Source organism: Lutra lutra, chromosome 14 (genome assembly GCF_902655055.1).
Source record: "Lutra lutra chromosome 14, mLutLut1.2, whole genome shotgun sequence".
Classification (NCBI taxonomy): Eukaryota; Metazoa; Chordata; class Mammalia; order Carnivora; family Mustelidae; genus Lutra; species Lutra lutra.
Genome location: NC_062291.1, coordinates 13,939,280 through 13,959,620, shown reverse-complemented (window position 1 = coordinate 13,959,620; position 20,341 = coordinate 13,939,280). Strand labels below are relative to the sequence as shown.

At 49.5% G+C, this 20,341-nt stretch overlaps 1 protein-coding gene across 2 annotated transcripts in view; it reads left to right on the top strand.

The window, feature by feature from the left end:
* Positions 1–14,565, top strand: part of PAPSS2 (3'-phosphoadenosine 5'-phosphosulfate synthase 2) — a 68,980-nt gene extending 54,415 nt beyond the window's left edge. For both annotated transcript variants that reach the window (XM_047701727.1, XM_047701726.1), the window contains 5 exons: positions 3,357–3,562; positions 9,494–9,629; positions 10,846–11,114; positions 12,091–12,320; positions 12,785–14,565. In XM_047701727.1, the coding sequence (XP_047557683.1) occupies positions 3,357–3,562; positions 9,494–9,629; positions 10,846–11,114; positions 12,091–12,320; positions 12,785–12,926 (983 nt within the window). In that variant the 3' untranslated portion in view covers positions 12,927–14,565. The remainder of the gene's footprint in view (positions 1–3,356; positions 3,563–9,493; positions 9,630–10,845; positions 11,115–12,090; positions 12,321–12,784) is intronic.
* The last annotated feature ends 5,776 nt before the right edge of the window (positions 14,566–20,341 follow it).

The following is a 20,341-nucleotide window of genomic DNA, read 5'->3' as shown; positions in this document are numbered from 1 at the left end:
GTTGATGGAGGGAGGTCGTTCGGGGTATGGGCTGGATAGGGGGTGGGCATTAAGGAAGGGACTTGCTATGATGAGCACTATGTATTGTAGGTGGTGAATCACTGAATTCTACTCCTGCAACTTAAAAAAAAAAAAAAAGCCTAGTTAAGCAATAGAAAGTGTTGTCATGTTTGCTTGGGAACAGTCCTATGCAAAAGTTCTGTGATGGACTAACCATGGACTCAGCAGCCAAGGCCCCCTGGCAACGTGAGGCAGCCCCCGTAAGAGCCATCTCACCAGGGCTGCAGCCCACAGTGGGCGAGGCCGAGAGCCTCAGTCGGGTGGGAAGCCATGGAGGAGGCCTCAGCAGAGCATCACGCTGTTGGACGAGTTCCTGTCGTGGAAGAGTTTTGCAAGGTGGTTGGGGAAGCCGCTCGCACCATGGGGAGCTGTAGCTCCGGGCGGATGCAGTCAGCTGGCATCATGACTTAGTGGGACTCCCCCACCCCCCGCCGAGACTGGCTGTTTCCCTAGAGCAGGGTTTCCCTCAAGGCCAAGAGGAACATGGGTCAGAGGCTACCTTGGGCAGGAGCCTAGCGGATCAGAGGACACAGCTGCGTGGGAGAGTGGTGTCGCCCCTGGGTTTCACCCCAGATGAGCTGACGGAAGGTAGCACTGCAAGGATGCGCTGGGCAGAGCTGGGCTTGTCTCATGCCCGCCTGGGGCTTTGTGTTTTGTTTTACTTGAATTTGGTCCGATCTCTGTGAGCAGTGTGGTCAGTAATCCACAGAACATGGGGCACCCTCTACTTGGCGAGCCTCTCTCCCCTCTCCTCAACTGGACTGTGCGGTGGGTTGCAGTATCTTTGATCACACACCTCCAGGGATAAAGGGCTATACCGTGTGCCCACCCCCAGCAATCCATAACGAATACGGATTATTCGTTATCCCATCTCTCAAGTGGGGCAACTGAGCACAGAGAAGGGGAACAGAGCCCAGAGAACGCCTGAACTTTGAAACAAAGGAGTCACTGGAACATCAAAACCTGTAACTTCTGGTGCCGAGAACGTACTTGTGGCTCCCCGGGGCAGTGGAGGGGGGAGTCACAGGACTTTGATAGACAGGATTTGTTTGTCCCCTGCAGTTGCTGTCTTTATCCTGTGACATTCTTTACACTCCAGTGACTTTTGGAGAGTATGTAGAAGGTGCAAAGTGATCAGTCTGGAGACAGGCGTCATAGCTGACTCAGAGCTCAGATCTTTAACTCCATCAGAGGCGTTCCAGATGTTGGATTTTGAAGGTTAGGTTTAAAAGAATTCATTAATCTGTGGGACATTCCCTCAAATCCATAAATAACTGCAGTGGTTTCTCATGGAGCTGAATGTTTTCCTTGTTCACGTGCTCTTGTTCCCTTCTGAGTCTTGAACTTGGGAATCCCCCCGGATGTCCCTAACCTTCTTCAGTGTTGTACACTGATGGTGTGCCCTGTTTTCTCACCTGTGAGTACGGCCGCGAGACAGATGTCATTGGTGGACATCAGGCATCCCCGCCAAAAGGGTCCCATCTTTAACGTTATCTGGCCTCCTTAAGAAATTAAATGTTTCCCGAAAGGTGAATTGTAATCTTTGAAGCCCCAAACTGAAAACAACTACATCTTTTAACCATTTTCCCTAGAAACATTTAAAAAAGCTCCTTCTAAAAAAAAAACCCCAAATAACTTTATATTTGTTTTTTTAAAATGTGTTAAACACAAGGAGGCTTTAAAGGGACATCATCGTCCCTAGTTACACCAGTTATTGAACTGAGCTCTAGTGTAATGGTGCCCCAAGGGGTTGTAGGCCCCACACGGGACGAGCCCCGCCATGACTCTAGTTTTATTAGTCAGGGTTCTCCAGAAAAATAGGGCAGGGTGGACAGAGAGGGTGAGGGGAGAGATTGATTTTAAGGAGTTGGCTCACGCAGTTGCAGAAGCTTGTGACTGGCAGGCCAGAGACCCAGGGAAGACTTGTAGTTCACGTTCAAAGTCTGCGGGCTGAGTTCCCTCTTCTTCCTGGGAGAGGGTCTTCTGTTGAGTCCTTCAGCTGATTCTGTGCAGCCCATCACCTTACAGAGGACACTCTGCTCTACCCAAAATCTACTGACTCAAATGTTCATCTCCTCTTAAAAATACCTTCCGAGAAACATCTAGAACAACATTTGATTGACTGTCTGAGCACTGCAGCCTAGCTAAGGAGACACACAAAATGAGCTCTCACAATTTCTTTATCAGCTTTTAAGTAATTCTCTTGCTTCTTCCTTTGAGATCAGGGTGTCTCTAGGCATGTGTTGTAGCTGAAGATAGAAATTCTCTGAACAGCACACCCCGTACCTTCCAGTTGTCGTGTTGTATCCTGAGAAACCAGATTGCCAGTTTACTTAAATTCCTTTTAAAGTAAGAAATGTAGTGTAAAGGGGAGAGGAGCTCACTCTCCAGAGTAAGTGTGTGAATCCGCTGGCTATGGCTTTCCCTCTGCCTGGTTTTTTTTTTTTTTTTTTAAAGATTATTTATTTATTTATTTGACAGAGAGAGATCACAAGTAGACGGAGAGGCAGGCAGAGAGAGAGAGAGAGGGAAGCAGGCTTCTTGCTGAGCAGAGAGCCCGATGTGGGACTCGATCCCAGGACCCGGAGATCATGACCTGAGCCGAAGGCAGCGGCTTAACCCACTGAGCCACCCAGGCGCCCAGCCCTCTGCCTGGTTTTTGCCTGATGGTGGAACCAGCAAGGCTGTGACCCCCAGAGAAGTCTTTTCAATACCACGTAAAGGTGATGCTATGTCTGGACCACAGGAAACAGACATCAGGACTCCCTCCTTGGGGTCCTACCCCTTGGTGTTAATGGTCTGATCTCTTTTTCTTTTTCAACTTGGTGTGTTGGTACCACAGTTCAGAGATCTGCCAACGTTATTACAAGGTTCGTTTCTAAGGAAGACTAGAAGTTTCCGTTTGGGCTTCTGTGGCCAGCCTTTATTGTGTGTAATTGGGTTGTTAAAGACTTTACACTCTCTGGTATGTTGTGGTCAGGACCAAGCTTTCGAAAGGGAACTCAGAAGGGAGATGCCCCTTCCTCAGCCCCCATATCAGATCACTCACTGAAGGCTCCTCTGTAATTAGAAGCCCACTTTTCACAAACTCCCGTGTCTTGCGTTGAGAGGCCTCTCGAGGACTTCTCATCATAGACTCTGCAGAAGCTGGTGCAGCCAATACCACCACGTAGGCTTCAGGCCTTCCTGGGCTTTGCAGGCAGTGTTTGGAATGGACGTTGCGCACATGGGAGTCCCCTTTGAGGACGGCACAGCTGGCGCCCCGTACTCAACTCATCACGTGGCTCTCTCTCTAGACGGAGTGATTAACATGAGTATCCCCATCGTGCTGCCCGTCTCTACGGACGATAAGACACGGCTGGAGGGGCGCAGCGAGTTTGTCCTGACACACGGTGGACGGAGAGTGGCCATCTTACGAGACCCTGAATTCTACGAACATAGAAAGGAGGAGCGTTGTTCCCGTGTCTGGGGGACAATGTGTGCAAAACACCCCCACATCAAAGTAAGTGGCAAGACGTTTGGAAGGGCTTTCTTGGTCTCTTTCAGCTTAAGACAAAAATGATTTATTTGTTTTTCAAGGATTTTATTTATTTATTTGACACAGAGAGAGATCACAAGTAGGCAGAGAGGCAGACAGAGAGAGAGGAGGGAGCAGGCTCCCTGCCGAGCAGAGAGCCCGATGTGGGGCTCCATCCCAGGACCCTGGGATCATGACCTGAGCCGAAGGCAGAGGCTTTAACCCACTGAGCTGCCCAGGCGCCCCCATTCCTTTTTATTTCTTTATGAAGGACTTAAAAGAAATACCGGGGTATTGCAGGGGAGTGCTTTTTTTTTTTTTTTAATCAATTTATTTCCGAGAAAGAGAGCGTGAGCAGGGGGAGGGGCAGAGGGAAAAGGAGAGAAACTCAAGCGGACTCTGTGCTGAGTGTGGAGCTCAATGGGTAGCTCGGTCCCATGACCTGAGATCAATACCTGAGCTGATGTCAAGAGTGGGACCCTTAACCGAATGCGCCACCCAGGGCGCCCCTGAGGTGCATTTTTAAGGGAGGTCTTGTAGGCTGTGCCTTTGGAGATCTTTCTAGAAAGGGGCAGAGAAGCGTCTTTCTGTTTGAGGGCTGCTCTGAATGACCCACTGAGTCCTCAGAGGCTGCAATGGCTGGGTCCCTCCGCTAAATGGGAAACAAGTGGACCGGATAGAAAATTTAGTCTGGCACCTTGAGTAAAGGACAGAAATCCAAGTCATAGCTATGCCCTCAACCAGAGCTTGTGACGTTCTCCTCCGTCTTGGAAACTCACCGGGGGAAGCGGATTCCTTCATCCAGAATGGGTCCAACCAACCACTGGAGAGACTCCGGGCACATGCCCTGTGGTTGGCGGGGACAGGACGGGGGTCAGTGGCATCTTTCAGTAAGAGGGGACAACTGGGGGTGAGGTGTCACAGAGTCTCCAGAGGGAAATAGCACATTTTCATTAGTGGTTATTTTAAGATTGAAAATGTGTTCATCTGATTGGGATCATTTTGAGTCGCTCCTGCCTAAAGGCAAAATGGGCTAAACCTCCTCAGGTTCCTTCACAACTTCTACCTGGTGGCTGTGGGGGTGGAGGGTCTCCTGGAATTGCTGGGTGTGGCTCCTTTCCCTGTAAAGGAAAGTATGTGAAACCAAATGCCAAAGCCATCCTTCCCCGAGGATGAGAGCCTTAGGGCTGAAATTTTAAAAAGCCATATAAAAGGAGGAGCCAGACTCAGAATAACCCTACAAGTAACGCCGCGCCCCTACAAAAGATGTTTGAATGAACCTACTGGAATTGGTTGGGCAAATGTTGTTTTGGTTTCATTTCTTCAAGCTGTGAAATGTTGCAAGGTGGGAAGGGCTTTTTCAAGGCCTCTGAACACAAGAGGTTAATGAACAAAGAGTTAATGAGCCTCTCCTGTAAAATCCACCTTCTGGTTGATCGTCTTAAATCCCAGTGCACCTCTTGCTTAATCTGAACAGTGTGTCCACGGGGCTGGCACAGGCAGCCTTGGAAATTGCTGGATACTGACCAAAAGCGATTTGAGGAACCGTGTTCTGGGCCTTGATCCTGCCTGTGTTTCATCCACTTGCGGGTCCTTAAGGTCTCGGGTCGGAACCTGATCTTCAGTCCGTGACCCAGAGAGGGAAGGGTGACCCCTCATCCCCCTGCTTCAGAGACGTCCCCTCCTGGGGCCCACCCTCCACATCTCCTCTAGTAGCACTAAAAGAAACACCTGAGGAGGCTCTCGAGAATTCTTTCTTTTCATCTTGGTGGCAGCTGGAGCTCAGGATTTCTTAGAAGCCAGAGAACGTGGTGCTGTGCCTTGTGGTCTTGGTCGTCTCGTCAGTGACCGTCCTGTGAGGTCATTACAGGGACTCTGCAAACATTCTCCGTGAGCTGATGGCGAGAAGTGGGCCCCGGATAGCCCGGCAGAGGGAGGCACTCACTGTACACACCACGCCTGGAGTGGGACGTGTGTTCATCAGACGCGCGACACTGGCCGTTTCAAGGAAGGGACTCTTTTCACTGCCCCTTTTTTTAGAACCTTGAAATTTACAGTGAAATTTACACTTGTTTTTTTTTTTTTTCCCCTTAACCCAAAACTTCCAAAATAACCCCTTCCAAAAGTGGCCGTGGGCCTTCTTGCATTTCCATGTGGCCCAGGGTGTCATTGGCTGCGTCGGTTCTGGGGGTTGGCGCCGGACGCTCCCTGTGAGTCTGTGAAGGCTGGGAATCCCGGCGTTAGAGCAGTGTTCAGGGGTCCTTCCTGGATGTCTCCAGTGGCAAGCACCTCACCCCCAGCTCACACCCCTTCCTTCTCTCCCCAGACCCGCTCCCCAATGGGGGGCCTCCGCCAAATCCCCGGTGACCTCCTTGCCTCCTCCTCCTCCCGTGTTCATTCCACCGCTGGATCCTGGCAATCCCCCCCCACCCTGCCCCCCCCACGGATGGTGTGACGTTGAGCACGTCTCTTCTGTTGCCTTGGGCCAGGGCGCTCCATCTCCTGCCTGACTCCTGCAGCGGCCTGTCTGACCCATCCCCGGCTACCGTCATCCCCCGTAGCTGGCCAGCCTGTCGTCCCCTCTCCTGCCCCTGCCACCTCACCTGGCTGTCATCCCCTTCCTCCCCATGACGCGGTGTGTCTTCTTTATGCTTCTAGAGCACTTTGCCCTTGTCTGACCCCAGCTGTCCCACTGTTTGGTTACCCATTCTGTCTTCTGCCAGCCCAGGAGATAAAGGACCGTGTTGTCATTCACTGAGCCCCCAGCCAGGGTTGTGTCCACTCTGCAGGCGGAGTTCAGGGGAGACAGCAGGTGTAGGGGGAGCAGCAGCTTGGTTTGGGGGTCCTGGGCATGATGTCCTGGCTTCTGGGAGCCCCTGTGCACCCTTGAGCGCTACCTCTTCTCCTCTTGTATGCAAATGAGGTGTCAAGTCCCTGTCACCTCTCCTTTCGCCCCAGAGCTACTGGACTAGAAATGAATGTGTTCTCCATGGAGATCGCTTTGGTTTTCTACCTCTTGATCCTTATCTCTGAACCCTCTTGTTGTGACCCTGTTTTCCCAGAGCCTCCATTCCACCCTCCCTCCTGGTTTCTCCCCGCCCCCTGCCCTTTTTCCTTCCGTGGAGTGTACCTCCCCACGCACAGTGGCTGCTCTCACTCCAGCCCCTACGCTCGACCTTCTCTCCAGGCTATGCCTGTCAGGCTTCTCCTTGCCCCCTCAAGGGTCCTCAGAACAGCTTCCTTGTCTTTGTGCTGGGGTTTGAGCTCACCCTCTCCTCCTTTTTGCATTGCTGTTGCCTCTGATTCCAAGCCCTGTTCCCCTCTCACATTCTCTGACTCCCCAAAAGCCCATTCCCCATTTCTATCTATGTGCCCAGGTTTGCAGACTCTCCAGAGGAGGTGGGGGCCCCCTAGGCCACAAAGCCTAGGAAATGGGGCAGAGCCACTGAACCTCCCTTCCTGGGAGCGAGATCTCCGTTCTGGGAACAGTAGGGCCATCTTGGGGAGGGAGGTTCCTGCTGCGTCTCAGCAATACCAGAAGCACAGGTGCAGCATTGGTCATCAAATAGACCCATCTTCAGGCTGAGCTGTGAACCAAATTGGATGGGTGTTGCCTTCACCAGCTGAACAATAGAGGGCGGACCCCTAGCGTCCAGCAGGAGTTACTGCATGCCTAGGGGTGTGGGGCAAGTCTCCAAGTTGTTTTTTTTAATTAATTAATTAATTAATTAATTTATGATTTTATTTATTTATTTGACAGAGAGAGATCACAAGTAGGCAGAGAGGCAGGCAGAGAGAGAGGGAAGCAGACTCCCTGCAGAGCAGAGAGCCCGATGCGGGGCTCGATCCCAGGACCCTGAGATCGTGACCTGAGCTGAAGGCAGAGGCTTTAACCCACTGAGCCACCCAGGCGCCCCAAGTCTCCAAATTTTAATCACCTAACTCTGAGCAAGGAGGAGAAAGTAAATGCACAGTTACGGGGATTTGACAGTATTCTCACTAAGTGATTTTCCTCCCTCCATCCCCACAGTCGTGTTTTTTCTTTTCCATTACTGTGAGCCCCCCTTCCCGCCAGGCTCACCCCTCATTTGTGGGGCCCATGGCGAATGGAAGCCCACAGACCATGTTTAAAAGTTACCTATCGAACTAACAAGCTTTTAGATAAAATGTGTTCTGTCCTTCTACGTTGACCACTATTCCTTGAGAATAACTTGGAAGGTCAGGTTCAAATTTAAATTCTGCTCCAGAACACGGGTGCTGTGTGAAGAGATGGCTCTTGACCTGCCATGAACCCTCTCCTTCCTTGTCTGTGCTTGGCCTTGTTCCCCACATGAGGGTGCCCCAGGTTGCATGAGGCACCCCAGGTCACATGAGGGCGCCCCAGGCTGTTCGGCTGAGCTCCACCTACACCCCCACAGACTCCCCTCTGCTGGCCCGTCCCCAGAACCAGGGCAGCCTCTGGGGCTGTGTGGTCCACCCCGGAAAGACAGGCTGAGAGAGGAAGGGCATGGTTCCTTCTAAAGGTGTGTGTTTTCTGTTCCTCACTCACTATCCCCAAAGTCACTTGCTCAACAGAGCTGGTATTGACAAGGGAGCATGTTAATAGTAACCTCTGTGCTTTCTTTTAAGAATCTTATCATTTTAGATTTTACATTTAGATCTTTAACACATTTGGAGTGAATTTCTTTACAGGGTATAAAATAAGGCTCTCTGTTCCTCTGTATGTGGATATCCAGTTTTCTCAACACTGTCTTCCAAAGAGATCTTCCTTTCCTCTTCCAGTGGTTTTGGTGCCCTTGTCAAAGATTATTTGAGAGAAATCCAGAGTTAGCTAGTTAGTCTGTGCTTAGCCTCGGGTGTAACTTGGCGACATACTGCTACTCTTTGGACATTTTCTTTTGTTTTCAAACTAGAGTGTAACTAAGAAGGATGCTTCTTTTAAAGTTTTCTTAGAAATTGTTATTAGCAATAATTAACTGGTAGAAAATGACTTGCCCGGGGCACCTGGGTGGCTCAGTTGTTAAGCATCTGCCTTCGGCTCAGGTCATGATCCTGGGGTTCTGGGATCGAGCCCTGCATCGGGCTCCCGGCTTGGTGGGAAGCCTGCTTCTCCCTCTCTCACTCCCCCTGCTTGTGTTCCCTCTCTCGCTGTGTCTCTCTGTCAAATAAATAAATATTTAAAAAAAAAAAAAAAAAAGAAAGAAAATGACTTGCCCGACTTTCCCTGCCCCCTGCTTCTCTGTTTTGGGTTCTTATTGAAAACAGTCTAAGACACATCAGTCTGTATTAGGAACATGCTGGCAATGGTGCTCAGAGAGTGGTTTGTGGGGCACTGGGGGTCCCCAAGACCTTTCCACAGAACCCCAATCTCAAAACTACCTTTCTAATACTGAGACATCATTTGCCATCATCACTGGGCTGATGTTTGCAATGCCGGTGCCACAGCCATGGTCCCCGGGACTCAAGACAGGGACGCCCGGCTCCACTTGGGTTGTCCCCAGACACCAAGCACTTGCAGCAAAAACAGGGCCAGCTTCGGTTAAGAATGTTCTTGATGACAGGGTGCCTGGCTGGTCCAGTCAGTTGAGCGTCCAACTGTTGATTCTGGCTCAGGTCTTGATCTCAGGGTCTTGGGATTGAGCCCCCCGCTGGGCCACCCCCCCCAACCCTGGGCATGTGGAGTCTGCTTGAGAGTCTTTCTCTCCCTTGGCCCCTCCGTATGTTCTCTCTCTTTTTTTAAAAAAAAGTATAAAAGGGTTGAGAGACCAAAAAGTTTGAGAAATACTGTGCTAGAAATGGTTAAGAATGGAAGGCAGTTCTTCAGGAATAACCCAAGGTTCATCTAGGAGGAGAAAATGGTTTTCAGATCCACTAGAAGTTGACACTCACCTCCAGCTTTACTCACGGTCTTTCTAGATGGTGATGGAAAGTGGGGATTGGCTGGTTGGTGGAGACCTGCAGGTGCTGGAGAGAATAAGGTGGAACGACGGGCTGGACCTGTACCGCCTGACGCCTCTGGAGCTCAAGCAGAAATGTAAAGAGATGAACACTGGTACGTGGCCTGGTTCTCATGCCTCTGTCAGTCCTCCTCCCACCCTCTGATTACAGAATTCAAGGTACCAGGAATTGGCCGTTTATAGTTGTAAAAAGCTGGAAACCTCTATTGGTGTGTGTGTTGATACGGACTGGAGTGGTTTAGAAAGCTAAGGCCAGCCACGTTTTGGAATAGTTCACGGCAGTTAAAAAATAGGCAGACACAGAAAAATATCCCAAGTGTCTCTATTCAGTGAAAACACAAACTGCAGAACAATCTGTACAGCATAATTTTGGAAAACAAAATATAGTAATCGTTCTCAGAACCCGAAGCTACTTCTGTGTCTCGAAGCAGAAGTCTGTGGGATGTGTACCCCAGACCACAGGTGACAGGTTCCTCTTGGGGATGGAGTCAGACCAAGGGGCAGGAAGGTTTTCACTTTATAAATTTTGAAAAAGAGAAAAAGTAATGACGGGATTATAGGTGAGTTTTATATCCTGTTTGGGGCTTCTGTGGATTCCCCAAGTTTCCCATAATGGGTATTTCTTTCGTAACTAGAAGGAAAATTTAATCCCCTCAGGGGCCTGTCACTAAGTGGAGTAGTTTTGAAGGCTTTTTTTTCCAGTGAAGGTGAAGTATGTTTTTACATCTTTAGCTTGTTGAAACTTTTCCCAGGCCCCAGAGGGTGCTGGTCATCACCCACCCCCTGAGGGAGCGAGCCTAGAGCAGAGGGTGGTGTGGGGACTGCTCAGTGCCGGCTCCAGCCTGAGCCGTGCTTGGTGGCAGAGGCCCCTGACAGATGCTTCATGTCTGAGGTGGGCTCCCCCGTTAGGGCTTCCTGCCTGTGTGTCCCCTCTGGTCTGCTGGGTGCCTCTGGAGTCCAAAGACCCAGGTAGAGTCTGCTTGTGCCTTTTGAAAACGAGTGGGCATAGTGAATTCTCTGAGCTGTAAACATAGTGTTTCCTTTCTTTAAGATATTTTTTAAAAATTTTTAAGTCATCTCTACACCCACTGTGAGGCTTGAACTCACAACCCCAAGATCAAGAGTCACTCAATCTACTGACTGAGCCAGCCAGGCGTCCCCTCTTTCCTTTTAAAATTCAAGATCTAATTGGCTTTATTAAATGATTCTAGCAAGCAGAGGGGAGCCTCCCCCTGCATTTCTGTTTTGTTCTTGTGGACAAGTGACAATGTGCATTTTGTTCAGCCGGGCCTTTGTCCGCTCCTTTCCCAGACGCGGTGTTCGCATTCCAGCTACGCAATCCCGTCCACAACGGGCACGCTCTGCTGATGCAGGACACCCGCCGCAGGCTGCTGGAGCGGGGCTACAAGCACCCGGTGCTCCTGCTGCACCCTCTGGGGGGCTGGACCAAGGACGACGACGTGCCCCTGGCGTGGCGGATGAAGCAGCACGCCGCCGTGCTGGAGGAAGGGGTCCTGGACCCCAAGTCAACCATCGTTGCCATCTTCCCGTCCCCGATGCTGTATGCTGGCCCCACAGAGGTGAGCAGTTTCCTGGGCTGGGGGCCTCGGAAATGGGGGCTCAGACTTTACTTACGAGAGCCAGAGTCTCTGTGATCCTTTTCCTTCACGAGCAGATTCTCGAATCTTCCAGTCTCTCTTCTTTATCCAACTTAATTATGATTCCAGGTAGAATTTGTAAAAATGCTAGAAAACACATCAGACCTGTTATACTTGGGGCAAAGTGTATCGCACCTGATACTCATTTGCCAAAGTTCCAGTCACTCTGAGTGGGTCACCACACGTGCCCGTGAGCTCTATGAGAAAGAATTCGTCCCGAAAAGCTTGGTGTCCCCTTCCGTCCTACCACAGTAAGCCCGTCAAACAGGGACATTCTGTGTCCCACGGCACCGAGTGTGTGGGAAGCATGATGAATTGAAAGGGTCTCAACCCAACCCTTTGGAATGCTCCAAATTGAGTTTCAGAAATTAATCTTCTTCAACCAGATCACAGCCAGGCCTCTGGCTCTCCTCCCCATCCCCTGTATCGGTCATTGAGCATTAGAAAGGGCGATTCATTCTGAAATCCCAATGTTGTGTTGAACTAGAATCAGTGTTTTCATGGGATTAGCTCATTATTGGCAATTGGGTGATCAGACAGGTTGGAATTTGTAATTTCCTTTAAACTGTGATTTATTCTGAATAGGGAGGGAATGGAAAGTAAAATTCACACATCTGAGTGTTCCTGGTCCATGTGCCTATGTGGAGAAGCACTCAGGAGACAGAACCCTGGGTTCTAGGAAGCTGGGGTCAGGCGGTGGGGATTCACGTCTACAGCTCCTTCCCTACCTGCTGTAGCGCGCATGAAGGGCAGTCTTAGACACTCCACTGATATCTTCCAGCTGTTAGCTGATTTTATCACTGGATTACTTTTAGAGCAGAATAAAGGCATATCTGTAAACAGGAACCCCAGAGCTGAGCAGCAGTGACCAGCATCTCCCTTGGGTGATGTTTTCTAGGTCCAGTGGCACTGTAGGTCCCGGATGATTGCAGGGGTCAATTTCTACATCGTGGGCCGGGACCCTGCAGGCATGCCCAACCCTGAGACCAAGAAAGACCTGTATGAACCCACTCATGGAGGCAAGGTCTTGAGCATGGCCCCAGGCCTGACCTCGGTGGAAATCATTCCATTCCGTGTGGCTGCCTACAACAAAGCCAAAAAAGCCATGGACTTCTATGACCCGGCAAGGTAGGTTTCTGGAGGCAGAGTCCTTAATCACCTCCATACAACTAGAATGCTGGCCCTGTGGAAGTGCGTCTCCACCTGCTCCTGGTGGGATGGGAGTCCCAGTCTTAGACATTCTGTGTCCCCCTGAAGTGTAGCACGGCCCCTCATGTCAGTAGATGGTCCATCCGTAGCTCTCTTTCGACAAGTCTTCCTCGAGCAGGCGTTAAGGGAAAGGAGGCCAGTGTAGCAGCAGGATATGGCTTCCTGTGAACAGAGTAGGTGCCCAGGAAGTGTTGAGCACACGCCTGCCATCACGCCCCTTTCTTCTCTAAGTTCCTTTACTGAAGAGTTAGTGAACTGTTCTTGCAGAAGGTGCAGCATTTTACGGAAGGAAAAAATAGGGTCTAAAATTCATCGCCTACTGCAGGCAACTCTGGGGATGGGGTGACTTACCCACTGAGCTGTGTGTGGCTGCCCCGTGACAGGCACAACGAGTTTGACTTCATCTCTGGGACGCGGATGAGGAAGCTAGCCCACGAGGGCGAGAATCCCCCAGATGGCTTCATGGCACCCAAAGCATGGAAAGTCCTGACAGATTATTACCGGTCCCTGGAGAAGAACAACTAAGAGGCCTCCAGCTGCAGTTTCTTCTCAATGTGCTCTTGGATTTGCTTTTCTATTTTTGTGATTAGATGCCTTGGACCCAACTGCTTCTCAATGACTAATGTTCATGTTTTATAATGAGGTAAAAAGTGTGTCTATAATTTAAAGTCAACTTCAGTAATATATAAAAGAAAGTCCAAATGCAGCCGCCTCCCCACAGGTGCAGGCCATACTGTTATCATTTTAGAATGAACTTACTTGTCTTCTCGGCTGTGTCTGATTCAGTAGGTCCCAGGTTTCTGAAAGTTTTGACCGTGTCTTGTTTACTTGCCAAAAAGTGAAGTGTACTTTCCAGCTTCAGTCTTGCCCGGTGTCACGGCAATGTGAACCGGAGGAACCACCTCTTCTGCACAACCGACCTAAGGGGGAAAAGAACTCTCCACCCTCACACGCAGATTCTCACCCTTTTGACTCCTGCCTCCAGCCCTGTCTCCTCGGGCTCAAGCACGGCCTGCCTGGGGACCCCAGCACCTCGGGTCCATGCAGCCTAGCTCTGCGGAGAAAGTGATGTTTTCTAAGAAAGAAGGGCCGTCTTACCACACTTACATGAGCAGAACTCAGTTAAATGGTGATTTTCAGCTGGAGAGCAGAGGGCACTATGAGGAAAAGATTTGCCCCAAAAGCTCAGACGATCTGGCGTTGTTGTGGAAGTTAATTTTTCTCCTCTTTGCTGTGGTCACTGTCCTGGGAGAGGCTGCACTGATAGACCGCGGCTTCGGCCCAGACCAGTCTAGACCATCAGACTAGCGGGCTGCTGAAATGGGAAAAGACCCCCAAAACCCTTATGTCTCAGAGTGGTCTCTAGTAGATGATGCCTAGTGCGTGCCTCGGGAGCCACTGAGCATGGTCACAAACGCTCATGGTTGGCATCATTAGAAGGTACTGGTGGCACCCGATGGGCTTGCCGCCACTTGACGGGCAGTCCAGGGCTCCGTCTACACTGTACAACACGGGAGCTGCCTCTGGCCCCTCAGTTGCTCCACAAAGCTCCTTGCTTGGAAAGCACTGTTTACAAAGCAACCTTCTTGGATGCCAGGTGCAGAGTTTTCTAAACCCAGCTGATCTTCGTGCAGCTGGAAAAAATACTTCTCCAAAGACTTGTGCTGTGCTGAGACATCTAACCTCTGATGGTTTTACTTCTTGGGAGGTAATCTTTGTCCTTTATGCACAACTGCTTGTTGCTAAAGAATATATGAAGAAACCGTACCTTTTGTAGCTAGGTCTCTCTGGAAGAGACTTAAACTGGAAAGAGAAAACTGTGATTTTTTTTTTCATATTTTCAGTTTCTTTTTTAGGAAAATGCTAATCTTAGCTACTGAAAGTTCTTTTGAGAATCAATTACACACAATGGCCACAACAAAGCATCACTGCCTTGACTAGTGTAGTGCCTCCGTTGATTTAATCAGAGCTACTCAGTACTGCCTTTTTAAAGAACAGCGTATTTATTGAAATCATGAGATGGAATGTAATGCCTTAATCAATATATTTTGTGATTTTTAAGATATATTTAAAACTGCTTTCCTGCTCTTAATAATACTTAGTGCAAATGTCTATTTCTATGTACCTGTGAGGCTTGTTTTTATTTTAATAAATTTCTCAAAATAAAAGTGGAGTCTCTTCTGCCTGTGACGTGGAGTGTGGGTGGGCTGCGGGACCGCTGAGGGCTTTGACGGAGTCATGGGGGAGAAACAGCAGCAACCCTCTGACCATGAGGAAGAGGTTGTTTGCCTGCGTTCAAGTCACTTAAAAAGCGCACGGTGGGCGTAGAGGTGCAGGGCTCCTCATGTCTTCAGCGGGAGGAGGCTGCTGGGGGCTCCCCATAGGATGTCACCGCAAGAAGGTCTGACCTCTTCTTTCCAACTTGTTCCCTTTTCTCAAAGTGCCCCCAGGGAGTGAGCCAGCAGGGCTGGGGCAGGCGGTCTACTGTTGTCTTGTTTTTCATCGGTGGTGCTGAACCTCAGCCGTGGCTCCTTTGCCGGGAGACGAGGTACCTGTTTCCACCCCTACTTCCAGTGGCCTTCGCGCACCTGGCAGTTTGGGGCTGTTCTCCCTGTGGTCCTGAAGGCTTCGTACAAATTCTGCCACTGCCCCTTGCTGGGCAGAGTCCTCTTCTCGCCCAGAGCTTCGCTCACTCGCTCGTTCTGAGTGACAGCGGGACAAAGTAGGCCCAGACATGTGTGAGGACACAAGGGTGCCAAGGGGGGGGGGGATGCCAGGCTGTAAGGGCAGGGGGAACAAACCCCGAAAAGGCCTCTCTGAGTTGCCGGGTCCGACATCAGCAGACCTTGCAAACGTATCAGCACTTTGGCCCCTGGATTTCTATCCAGCCCGTCTCCCTTGCATGATGAAATAATCGTGGTTACTCGAGAGCAAGTCAGATTGTGTTTCCTCTTCCTCCGATTCTGGGACCTGGCCGTTGGGTCTGGCTTTCCTGACGGGCACTGGCATGGTCAGCTGCTGTCACAGTGGAGGTCGGGGGGACCGCTCCTGCCACTTGGCCGCAGATTCTGAATGCAGGTCTCTGACACTTACGTATTCCCTCATCACCATATGCGTCAAGGATCAGGAATGTGCACGGATTCTGAAAGCCACGGACTTTTCTTGCCTCTCGCACACGTTTAGTTCTCTGATGAATATTAACTATCACTGGGCCACTCGGTGTGTTCACCGAACGGGGAAGCAATTCACTGATACACACTCCAGAATCTGCCTACTGTTTCTGCTTATATTGTGAATGATTTTAATGAAAAAAATAAATTTCTGAATTTATTGATATTACTAAAAATAAATGGGTTACTGGCTAGAGTTTGCATATTCAGTTAAATACAAGAAAAACCTAGAGAGTGCACACATCGCACTTCTGTACAGGGCCAGCAGAGAACGGGGGGGTGCCAGCGAGGACTCCCCCAGCTTTGTGGGCACAACTCGTTTAATGTCATCGCACGTATTTATAATTGCTGGCAGCGATCATATACACCTTATTTGGTAAAGTTCTTAAATACAGTTGGTTTGGGTATTTTCTTCCAGAAGCTTAGGCCTGCCGTGCACTTCTTCCACAAGACCACGTATGTGACTGTTCTTATGAACTGTGACAGATGATACACATACATGGAAAGATCTTGATTTGTATTTATTTCATAGGCCTGTTTTCCATAAATAGTTCGGTGGTAAAGTTCAGCTCGGTGCAGGTTGTATGGACTGCTTTCATGTAAACAACCCAATACTGACCGGGTATTCCGAACTAGTTAAAAGATGGGCTTCTACAAGGGTATTCACCAAGAAAAACCTACATTTACCAGGAAGATATTAATCCCATGAACCACTAAAGGGGTTGTATCCCCATGCTATCCTCAGATGATTCTAGAAAGTACTAGATCTCTGGGTATTCAAAGTAAACAACAAAGAAAGCTTCCAGCTCCAACAGAGTCATAGACATTATTAAACACGTTTAATACACAGCAACCTCTGGCACGCTCAGTGTCTCCAACCTGCCCACCTGACGGTATTTTGGTAACCTGTGCCCATCAGAATTGCATCCCCCAAGGCCAACACCATCCCCAGCTGACAGAGCTCCCCGTTTCTGAGTGCTGCCGGTCAGAGCCGCGTCGCTAACTAAGGGTGCTACCCTGTGCTACCAACACAGCCGCTGTGGCTACTGCGCAGCTTAGTGAACTGGGATGGGAAAGTAGAGGGATCCACTTCAGCATGCCCATCACCGGCAGACAAGGAAATGGAGGCCTAGAAATGGGAGACAAGAGGACTTCCTTAGGCAACATGAGAGCCTGCAGCCAGATTCACTTCCTAACTCCTAAAGCATTTCCATAGGATTCTTAAAACAATTCCAGAAAGTACAAATTGGGATTTCTATTTACAGATAAGGGAACAGATGCTCAAGGAAACAGAGGTTCTGCCCAAGGCTACAATGCCATAAATACACGGCACACAAACACAAATATAAAATTGTATTACATATAAAGAAGTTTCACAGCTGGGGTTGAAACCTGTAACGCTGGGAATGAAATTCACAGGACTTAAAATTCTGCTAGAATGACGCAGATTCCGATAGTACTGACCGAGATCCATAAACACATCACCTTCAAAAACAAATGGCCAGGGGAGACAGTCCCCCATCCCTAGATTTCACAGAGTAAATGGTGAAAGAGGGTCTCTGAGTCTTGTGTGTCCTCATCAGAACTGGGCATGCGGAGGGAGCCACGAACATCTGACCCCTGTAAACCCAGCCCTTTGGGGCTTCAGTACTGCTAAGATCAAAAGGCTGTTGCTGGAGGGACAGGGGGAGGGCTAAGCCCGGCAACTCCTCTTACTATGGCACAGCCCAGACCCGGCGTGACTGGACTCCAGAATGGGGACGATTAGGCCTCTGCCACTACTGCCTGTCAAAGGAAAAGGTTCACCTTCTTTGGAACTCAAACAAAAACCAACACTACTTCAATCTCCAGTGTTTTGTACATATCTGGAACAAAATACATGACAAATCAGAAGTGATCACTTAGCTAAAAGGTGGACATGCCAAGCAGCTGTCCAGCATTGGGGCGGGGGGGGGGGGGCGGAAGCAGAGCTTCAGGGATCCCTGAAGGCTGTCCACACGCCTGCAGCGCTGGCGGTTCCCACGCGCCTACTGGTCAGAATACCACCTTCACTGAGCACATGACCTGAGGCTGCCTGTGACCGGCTGGCTGGTCATTTGTCACTTTTCGTTTGCCCAGCCACCTTCTCCACCATACTGCATTTCCTTCGGTCGAAATACTGCTCTCTTTTACATTAGTCTCGCTCTCAAACCACTGAAGCCAGGGCCTGGAGAGCCCTTCTCTGAGCTTCAGGACCGTGAGCAACGGTTTTCACTGGGGTTTGCACACCCTCGGGCAATTTAAAGATAAATGGAGTTCATTTAATCCAGTAGAAGAATAAAAGCAAGATTCTTGAGCAGTAATTCTTGCTACAAAACCTTCAGGAGCTTTCTCTCCTAAGTCCAGTTTTTGAACTTCCTTTGGAGCCCACAGCCTTCAAGTAAATTCTTTATTGCTGGAGTCGGTTGTCTGCAGTGGAACCCCACTCTTTACGAGACTAGGACTCTGGCCCCATAGACAATGCTCGTTTCCCTCACACACATCTGCAAAGGCATTTACTTTACTGGACTATATGACCATCCCCTATTCCAGCATCTCGGCCATTCTCAGCATTTCTGGAAGCGACGTGTCTCTGGCACACCACTATCCTCCAGGCTCAGCTCCAAGCGTTGGGGTCGGTGATTACTCCACTAGGGCTCTGGCTCTACTTTTAAAACTGAACTGTCATGATTCATGAGCTTGGGCCCTTGGCACATCCCACACCAGCATTCACATTCACTGCCACTGCAGCTCAAAGCACAAAAGCTCATATTTACAAGTGCTCTCAAGCACAGTAATTCCTACTATACATATTAATCACAAACACATACTCCCGTTCCAGTGTTTTGGTGAGGAGACCTTACGCTGTTAGTGTAACAGTGTTAACACTTACACCCAGCGTGACGGAGGAGGTTTCGTTCTTACTCACATTGCTAATCGGTCTCCCAGAGGGCTGATCTCATCTGCGTCCGGCATCTGTGTACTGTACTGAGAACAGTACTTTGATGGACGTGAGGGGAGCACAGAATGTGGAAAAAGACACGTGACTTTTGACAAGATTGGTGAGCTCTGCTGGATGGCTGAGTCGAGAATAAATTTAGTCAAACGAAGGCCCTCTGAGGACTTCTGTCTGCTCTAAATGGAACTCTACGGCTTGGAGGGCAGGATATATGATCAGCATGTTGGAATTCTACCCAGTATTCTGACCTTAAAAGAAGCTAAACAGATAATTGTAAAATATACATCATGCAATTCGTCTTCTTTATCTAGAGGAAAGTTCTAACAGTTGTTGACAAACACCACAATTCCGCTGAAAGCACCTCCTACCGACAAGGGACACCGCCATTTTTACACAGACAGACTCAAGGCCTGAGCCGTCCTCGTGTAACGCCAACCCTTACAAATTGCAGCCACCAGCCATGGCAGATTATGACCCACATGCATTATTTAGATGAACCCAACCCAGCTCTTACTATCGTGGTGGGTCCTGGGTTGCCCGGCGGTTGGGAACGGAGAGGTAGAAGCGAGGGCAATTCATAGAGAAACAGAACTGCTTCGGATCTGGAGTTCCTAAACTCTACACAGAAAGGCCTGGGAATAGTTGAGATGCAGCAGACTTACCAGAAGTCTTCCAACAATGAGGATTTTAGAGAAGCATCACACGGGTGGTCGTTTCCATCTCCGTCCCTAGGGTATAGGCCTCAGGATTCTGGCAGCATAGAGGATGCTCACAAATGTAGCTTGGCCAGCGGTGATGCAACCAGTGTGCAAAAGTAACACAACTCACAACGGGATGGCCCCCTCCTGGGCAGTCGCTGTTCTGGGTGCCGCCCCCTCGCAGCGTCTCTCCGCTGGGGGCCCTGGTGGCTCCTCTTTGTCACGGAGCAGGGGGATCTCCAAGGAGTGAGGTCATGGCTGCACGGGACAGGGTGGGTTCACAGGGAGTCTGGACTTAACCCAGGCAGTCCCACTCCACAGCCGGTACTCGGAACTGCTGTCCACAAGGGGACAGCAGAGAACCCGGAACTCAACTGCCTGTGCCAAGGGCACGTCTGCAGCAAGCACAGATCACAGGACACTCAAAATTCTTCAGAGGAATACAAGAAAGTGTCCTTGATTACCTCGAGGCCTTAAAGATGAGTCGCGGTTGATGGGATTAGTGTGTTTCTCTACCTTCCTCTGGTGATTAAAGCCATGATAAACATAAGAGCTATATACTACTGCACAGTCTAAATTTAAGAAAAGACAGGAGAGACAGAGCCTCTTAATTTGAATCCATGTGCCATCAGATGAAAATCAAATCATCACTGAACTCCGTACTGAGCCACAATAATGACTGCCTACTAGGATGTACGCTGTACCAGTGCAAAAGCTACACAGAGAGAGAAAATACTCCAAGGGCAAGGTGCATACCCAAAAGACAATCCAGAAAATGTTACATACCTGAAAAGACCAAGAAGTAGAGAAAAATTAAGAGAGTCCTCTTTATTACATATTTATAAAATACTAGTATAATAGTCATTAAAAATGGAGACAAAACTTTATTTTTGGTATCTTGTGGTTTGCAGCCCACTTTCAGTCCTCGGCACCATGTTCGGGACTTGCTTTCTGCTGTAGCCTCTGCCCTGCCCGTCATTCAAAGCACAACGGAATGCTCCAACAGCTTCCATAAGACTTTCTAGCAAGTAATTTAATCCAATAAGTCACAAATAAAGACTGAGAGTTTTCAAAGAAATACAATAAAAACAAAAC